Here is an 8,677-nt window from a genome sequence, read left to right on the forward strand (position 1 = left end):
CCAGATCTTCTGACTTCTGAATAACTGCAAACCTCTGACACCAGAAATGCTTTGGTGCAAAAAATCTCTGGAGGCTAATCTGACACCAAACACAGCCTTAAAGTCTGAGCTGACACAGTTCTTATTTTTAGGTATATATTCAAACATGGATAGTTAAAAGCTACTTTTAGCCTGAGGACATGAAGAAATTACGGATAACCCCTTTTTTAAAAATTCTAAATCAGCATATAATTATCTGTTCTGTGCTTCATTAACCTGTCATGATGGGGTTCAAGGAAACTTGCGTCTGTGTTCTAAACTAGCACAGGCGTGACAAATAGTACAGTGTCACTTTGCATTAACACAGAGTGGCAGATTTATTCCGACGGTACTCAGCTTGTTGAAATACGGCTATTTACCTGCTGACTGACAGTTTAAACCACATTAAGTTTATATATTTCTGTCTCTGTCACTGTGTTATTTGTGATTTTAGTTTGAGTTTCCTTTAATATGATTTACTTTAAGAGGCTTAAAATTACAGATGAGGTCAAAGTTGTGTCAGCAGTTTTCTGCATCTGTGACTCTCACAGATGCAGAACATCTCATCTGAATACATAAAGATCAGGAAGTATGTGTATGCAAAGTCTGTGTGTGAGAGCCCATTCCTAATGGCTGTTTTTGAGGTTCATGTGCATGCAAACAGAAATAATCTGATTATGAAATGATATCCATGAGCCCATAATTGCATCTCAAGTCAGTCCCCTTGTGACAAGTCGTATCTAATTATAATTTAGGTGCAGATATCAAGTTGTCAGGCGTTGTCATGAATTAAACAAAAGTACAAGGCAGTGCAAAAATACAAAATGCTGGGTGCGTGGGTGGAGGTGGTGAAGACAGCAACATTAGTGTTACTATAATGGACACAAATACAGAGAAATGCACATAAAGAGAGAACATCCTGTTCTGTTTCAGACTGAAAAGTACAGAAGAACAAAGACAAACAAACGTTATTAAAAGCTGTCCTAACTGGTTGTAACATAATTTGGCCTCCTCCAGCACGCCTTTTAAAATAAACCCTTTAATAAGACGGGTACTGTAAAACTAAGAAAAAACAATCAGTGAATAAATACATCCAACCTCATCACTGATCATCATTAAACTGTGCACAAATTCTAATCACTCACTGTTTATCACCTACCTATTTATTACTGATAGTTGTAGTATCATAAAAATCTAGTTAAGTTCTTCCAGCTTTGTGACTTCATTTTTGTAATGACAATTTGAGCTTGATTCATATAAGAAGTATTAATAAGATCCATGTCTGTATTCCTTCTGAGAAAAACCTGAGAAAAACTCACCCACAAAATCTAAACAAGTAGTCTTAAAATTACTTTAACTTTAACATCCTTTCTCAGGGAGGACTATAGGTAGGTGGAAAGTACTGGAAACTAGTATTGGCCATTTTAGAGGTGTTGTGACGTTGAGTGAAAACCTGTCCTGTGTCCATTATCATGGTTCACTTTGATCTTGACTACAGATATTAAATATCTGTAGCTTAGGTAGCAAGACCTCATACATGAAGACACAGATATGCTGATGTATTCCAGATGCCAATAGCGATAACTGACAATTTAATATGAGTCACAGAGAGGAGAGCAGTGCTGAGCAGATTATTTGCTTAGCCTTTAGTGTAATTTTAGTTTTTTGTACCTATATAAATACTGTAAATTGCACACTAAAATTAAACTTTGAAAGCTACTTTTAGCTTCTCCCTCGTCACAAGGTTTTTATGCCCTCAAGCAGGGTACTGTAAAAGGATGCCACAATAGCAACAAGCAGTTCATGAAATTTCAATTCCACAGTTAAGTGGTACTATTGCAAAGTCGAAGTGTTTAAGAAACATAGTAATCATAAAGTGACAGGCCATGCGAAGTTATGGAGCAGGGCCGACACGAAAATTGAGCAGCAGGAGCTTCATGACATGGATTTTTATGGTTGAGCTGCTCTTGTAATGTGTAGGTGGCCCACTATGTTTGTCCTTAATGTTTAGTTTCTAAACATTTTTCCTATCAATTGAATTTACACATTAGTTAAAAAATCCAAGACAACAAGCTAAATATAGCTGTTGCAGCATGGTCCTGTATAGAAGATGGAGACAGATGTAAAATCGCCCAATGGTTTCTGACATTACATTTTGAAGACTCATAATATACATTTGGCTGCCACCATATTCAGTTTTTGGATGCAAAATTGACAATTGATTAGGGCACAGTGACAGGCTAACACTAGAATTTCACTTACCAGAATTAAACTGTGGTCTGTAGCACACAACATGACATTTTATTTGTCAGATAATTGTATAAAAAATCCTCTAAGAGGCACCAACAATACAAACATGGTGGAGAAGCCCAGCTCAGTGATTTTAATCAAAGGTAGTAAGCATAATTAGTTTTCTACTCTGTGTTGAATATGTTGAAATTCCAGCAGGCATGAAAGCAAATGAAGAGTAACCATAAAAGCAGAATAAGACATTTTCTGCATCGCTTACTAAAGTGATGCTAAAAAAGTTTGCTCTTTACTATACTGCGACATTACTGATATACAGCTCAACGCAATGTCTTTGCAATTATATAGTGCTTTTCAAGTCGTATTGAGCAGCATTTTAGATTACAGATCACATTTTAACAAAACATTCATACAGTGTTTAAATCCTACACACTTCAAACAATTAATCTAACATGCATTTCTTAGGACTGTGGGTGAAAAGCCTGAGGCAAAACTTACACAGGCACAGAGACAACACCCAAAAAGAAACTCCAAACAGAAAGGCAAATCACAGTGGTGCAACTGTATGCTTTCTACATGGCTTATTTGTATGGATATTGGTGTATATGGTCATTAAAATCGTTTGTGAAAATGTAGTGCTTACACTGGATTTTAAAACAAAGCTCCTAACACAGCCTTCTCTATACCAGCTTATGTGTTCAGCATGAGTGAATCTAGTGAGGGTAAAAAAAGAGCCACTTTCTTAACTTTGAATAATTTGACTTTAGGCTCAACATACCTCACTAACGCACTGGTCTTACTTTCTGGTAACCCCTCTGGGTAGTAAATCATTTCCTGTAGACCAGATAATTAATTATGCTAACTGGGAATAAGTAAGTTTTCCACTGAGATCATGTATCATAGCAGGAACATTAAAGATCTTCACTTCTACAAAATTGCAACCGGACTGTTTATTTGAAGTTTAGAACTTTATGAACTAATAAGGTTCAGATCACAGTTAGCAGGAGTCTAAGCAGAGACACAGAGACCTTTCTGGCCACGCTTACATTCGAACATGGCATTCATTGTGAAGAATCCATGATTCACACAGAAGTCCAATAACAGAAGACTTTCTGAGTTCAGCTGATTAGCAGATCATTCCTCCCAATAATGACCTTCAGGGCACACTGTCATTACCCATGTGAGCATAGAAGTAACCCAGTAGAACCACCACCTATTGTCTGCACAGAGAATCTTTGAAATCTCTGCTTTCTTAACCCTTCATCAGTTTAACTGCATTCAAGAATGCCTTCGTGGATGTGTTTGCCTTTTTTATTTCCCTAGTCAACAGGCAGAGGGAGGGAAATGTGCCATGAACCAGAAATGACTCACAAGCCCAAAATATCATCATGGATTAGATGGCGAGCCAAGCTCACAGCTGACATTACCACAGAAGAAAATACAACACGTCTACCTCTTTCCCCTCGCTCACATACATTTCATTCTTTCATCCAACTCAATCCTCTTTTCCCTTTCTTACTCCGTTGGCTGTTGAATTTCCTAACTGTCTCTCTCAGCAGGACAAGATTGGCGTTTTCCTCTGTTTCCCACATAGTCTGACACACACACACACACAGAGGCACACACACACACACACACACACACACACACAAACACACACACACACAGCTGTCAGGCCACATCATTGACTGTCACTCTGGATTTGGGGCAAAAACGAAACTGCTAATGTGTTTTAGGCCTAGAGAGTGTGTTACAGTGTCCAGGTTAAAAAAAATCTAAGTCTTTACATTACTGGTACTGTAACTTAGAGTGACAAATCTATACGAGACAGCAGTAATGCAGAGGAGGAAGCTGAGAAGGATTGTGTTATTCTCCCCAAGCTTTTCATTTCTCCTCACACTGCAGATGTGTGCTTCTCTGGTCAGATGTTTTCTCTCAGACATTAATGATGAGGATAAACATGATGGAAATTTAACCTAATAGGTTTAAGCTGGAGCTAAGCTGTGTTGATTTTATAGTAATGAAAAAAATAAGTTTTCTCTTCCTGCAACTCCCTGCTCTGTGTTGCTGCCTTGCATTCACACGAGGGGCTGTCTTACAAGAACAAACAGCTTTTGAATGCATCAACAGATTTTATTCTATAACTCTGGGCTTTACATCGGTTTGCGTGTGTTGATACAGCTTTGTGGATATATAACCGAGGCTGTTCTTGCGGATGCACACAAGTGCAAAAGAAAAGAGGGTCAATATCTGTTTAACAAGCGTGTCACTGTGAAAAATGCTGACCTGTGATTAATTTGTAGCATTGCTCAATTTCACTTCACACTATATTTACTTTAACAAATGCAGCTCAGTCAGGGAGAAAATGGAAAGTTAATGGAAAATTAATTTGCTTGTGTGCGAGCCTGTGTGTGGCCTTGGTGAGAAATGAGAGTTGCGGTGTTTGTGGTCTGCTCTGACAAGTTCAGTGTAAATGTTGAGTCCTTTTATCATCAGATGATCTCTTTAATAAACAAATAACAACAATTAGTCAAGCCAAGGTCTTGCTCTACATGGTGAAATTTATGGGTTCCAGATACTGAGATAATTATGTGCTTGTACCTGGACCACAGATGGTTTGACTCTATTTGTTCACTTAGAAAGAAAGTTAGCTGCAAAACAATGCAGTTTTTTTTCTAAATGATCAAATTTATGTTTCAAACAATTCTATGTTGATGTCAGAGGTTTCTTAACAAAACCATCTACAGCATAGGTCACAATTGGTTTGAATGGGAAAACTATGTAAATCATATGCTAGGGCTTTCACATTCACAAGAATCCAGCTGAACATCCACAGGAGGTTTGTGTTAGATAATCCACAGCTTGTCTAACACAGGGTTCCCCACAGCTGCAAGCCATGTTGCAGCCAACATTCACCCCAACTTCTTCTTTACAGTTTATCCAGCTTAATCAGTGTCATATCTGGTGTTATTAATGTGACCTCTGTTCTATGCTGCTATCTGTGCTTTTGCTGCTCTCTGAGCCTCCAGCTTTGCATATATGTACAAAGATGGGTGTGAAGCTCCCAAAGCAACTATACTGTGAAATGTCATAGAACAGCTGGATGGATGACAATCTTCTTTTGACTATAGTTGTCCGCTTTGTTGTGAGAATGTTGTTTCTTTTCTCCAGTAGAGTTTTACAAACACTAAAGATTCTCAAGTGACACACTAAGGCCTGATTTACACTTCTGTGGGGAATCTAGAGCCTGACCTAATCTAAGCAAGTGACCGACAAGCATTTATGCTCATCATGGTGCATGGTCCAGGTGTTTTATATGAGGAGCCACCTGGGCTTTTTTTTCCCTCCTGGCTCCCCACTCTTTGCTGTTGTCAGTTATTATCAGGGGGAAATATATTCGTCCCTCTATTTTTTCCAGTTCTCTCACATGCATTATTATTCCTTATATTGATATTGATAATTGTTATTCAAGAAATGCAGGGAAAAAGTAGGTGTAAATGTACAGGAGGAATCGACAGTGGTGAACAAGCCAGTCATAACACACGCCATGTAGACGCAGTTGTTTCATAGGTTAGGGCGTTCAGAGGGGTTTGGAGTCATGATGTTTATGTTCTTCACCTTTTACATGTTGTTTACTTTAATACCACCCCACCATGAGGTTTACTATATTAGTATGTGATGGATCTGTTAACAGAAAGTGAAAGTTTTTGATTTATACATTGGTTTAGCAAAGTAAATACATTCATATATAATAATTTATACATTACAATAAATGTATAAAGAAAGAAAGAAAGAAAGAAAGAAAGAAAGAAAGAAAGAAAGAACTGTAGTGGAGATTTCTGTTTACTGATATTCAGTGTCAAACATTTGACTTAAAAACCTTAAACAACAAGAATTTATTATGCAAAGTGGGAAATTTCTCTGAATAAGTTAGAAAAAAATGACCAACTGTCATGGCTCTGGGACTTTAACCCAGGTTTTTGATCTATTTTAGACTTGTTGTTCATTTTTGTGGAATATTAAAATTCTGCTCTTCATTTAATACTTTTGTTAAATTTCTAGTTCTTAGTTCTTGTTTAATTTAGTTCCCTTTCGTATCCAGTCTCTTAGTCTTTCCTTTGTGTGTCCTCCTCAGCATCCTCAGTCAGTCATGTATGTTTACGTTTGTTGAAGTTTGGTGTCTTTCTCGCTCTCGCTCTGACTCTTGGTCCTGTCATGTGTGAGCTTCTTATGTTCTAGTTTGGCTATCGCTTGCTTTCATGTCTGTTCCCCTTTCATGTCCAGTCTGTTTTGTCTCCCCGGTCTGTCGTGTGTTTCTATTTCTGTTATCCCCTGTCCTAGTGTCAAGCTCCCATGTCTTTGCCTGAGTCTCAGTGTGCTTGTCACATTTTTTGGTATACCTACAATATACCAAGAAATAAAAAAGGATAAATGATTTAATCTTTCTAAATTATTAGCCCAGAAGTACCAAACAATTTAATGCCAGCTTTAAAAAGTTTGGCCAGCTTTAGTCAAAACCATCGAAGGATGGCTGTGTCCCCGTTTTCCTTAATGTTCCGATGTTCTGATGTTGTTTACCTCAAAGTACAGCATCACTCAGATGTTGTACTTGAGGTACACACACAAAGGTATTTGTGCTTTGATGAGTTACCTGCTTTCACAACAACTTTCTTGGAGCAAATAGTGCATAGGATCTACTTCCAGAGACCTGTATCCCCACAGGCGGTAGTCATCTATCTCAACTGGGCCGCCTGCCTGTCTGCCTGTTCTGTTGGCTTCCTTCATCTGGATGTCTGTGATGTATGCATTGCACTACAATAGATCATTTCGGTGCTCTCTCTGTATGGTATTAAATAATTTTTAAAAAAGCAAAAAAAAATTTTATCCCTACCAGAAAAAAAACATAACATGAGCAACGGCTCAATGGCAACAGGATCAAGGACACAGTATATATACAGTATGTTCACACACCACTGAAAGCCATTCAGTGATTTTTGTCTTTTTATTTCTTATATTTGTAATTTTTACATAATTGTACTATATAAAATAAATAAAGTTTCTTTGCCCATTGTTCTACATCTCCTTCTTGAAATGAGGCACAGCGCTATCCTTGATTGACAGAAGGCAGGAAAAAAGGATTAAATAGAACAGAGCTGCTGACCTAGACCACCAGCTATGATGACTCTTCCACCCAGGCATCCTGCCACAAAGTCAGCCCTCTTCTCCCTCATCCTGGACGTCCGAGTGGGTTTTATCCAAATACCTGCCAGAGGTGAGACACAAGAAACTGTCAGTTATCTTTCAGCACAGTCATTCACAACAGAAAGCAGTTTTCACTGTCATAATATTTTAAAGAAGAACACAGTATATCGAGTATGTGGGGTCACAAACAAAGATGCTCTCGGTATGTTGGGTAACAGCTCAGCCAAGTTCTTCAGAATTTAAATGACTACGTTAATAAATGTGACTGCAGTGCTTTCAATTACCTCATTAAACTCTGACTGAACAGTGGTCATACAATTGCAGATAAAAAAAATAGCAAACAAAAATTACTTCATCACAATCCCTGTTATCAAAAAGTGCACAAAAGTACTCAGTAGTCATAATATGTATAATAAAGTTATCTTTAGCATATACCATTTAAACAGTGCATTAATATGCAGCTGACACAACAAACTGTAAGAAACAAGAAAGCTATTTAGTTTTCCTACCAGCAGCTCTCCTACCTTATGCAGACACTAAGAAGACAAGTAAATACACTTCCTATATTTTCCACTAACTGTTCCTTTAATTAAAGACAAATGTATTTTGCATGAGGGTTCAGTTTCTTTGTCATTGTAACAATTGTAAAGTTCAGACTGTGCTTTGCTTGCATTTCTGCTGTTTTGGGGCAAAAAGAGAGTAAAAACTAAAAGGAAAAAAATAATAGAAAAGAAGGAACAAGAAACATTATAGAAAGTTCCTGCCTCAGGAGCTCCCTCCCACCATGTCAACCATTTTCCTTTTTAGGTCTAAAACTCAGAACCCAGCAGCACATTATAGCTCTATATATGGGAGTATCACATGTAGTGACACACTCCTTTCCAATTCTCCATGTCCTCTTTGCCAAATGGTCTGTGACAGGGATGAGCTGTAAATTCAATAAAATACAGCAAAATACACAAAAGAACAACAATTAAAGTTGCTCTATATTTTAATACATTGAAATGAATACAGACTATTAATTCAGTTCAAATCAATTGTATTTACCTATACACAGCAAGTTGTCTTACTGTGTTTTATGTAAGATAAGATAAGCATTACTGCATGAAAACGGGACCTTTCTCATCTTAGAGATGCACGGTGGTTTCTGCAGCTGTTTGATGTGATGGGTATCTAATACACTCACAACAAAGACTTCAACAAACAACAG

The 8,677-nt window shown here is 37.6% G+C and overlaps 1 protein-coding gene across 3 annotated transcripts in view; it reads right to left on the reverse strand.

The window, feature by feature from the left end:
• Nucleotides 1-8,677, reverse strand: part of klhdc8b (kelch domain containing 8B) — a 226,527-nt gene that overhangs the window by 14,124 nt on the left and 203,726 nt on the right. For all 3 annotated transcript variants that reach the window (XM_005477951.4, XM_019350175.2, XM_025901802.1), the window contains one exon: nucleotides 7,427-7,528. In XM_005477951.4, coding sequence (XP_005478008.1) covers nucleotides 7,427-7,528 — 102 coding nt within the window. The remainder of the gene's footprint in view (nucleotides 1-7,426; nucleotides 7,529-8,677) is intronic.

The sequence above is a fragment of the Oreochromis niloticus genome, linkage group LG20 (genome assembly GCF_001858045.2).
Source record: "Oreochromis niloticus isolate F11D_XX linkage group LG20, O_niloticus_UMD_NMBU, whole genome shotgun sequence".
NCBI classification, from domain to species: Eukaryota; Metazoa; Chordata; class Actinopteri; order Cichliformes; family Cichlidae; genus Oreochromis; species Oreochromis niloticus.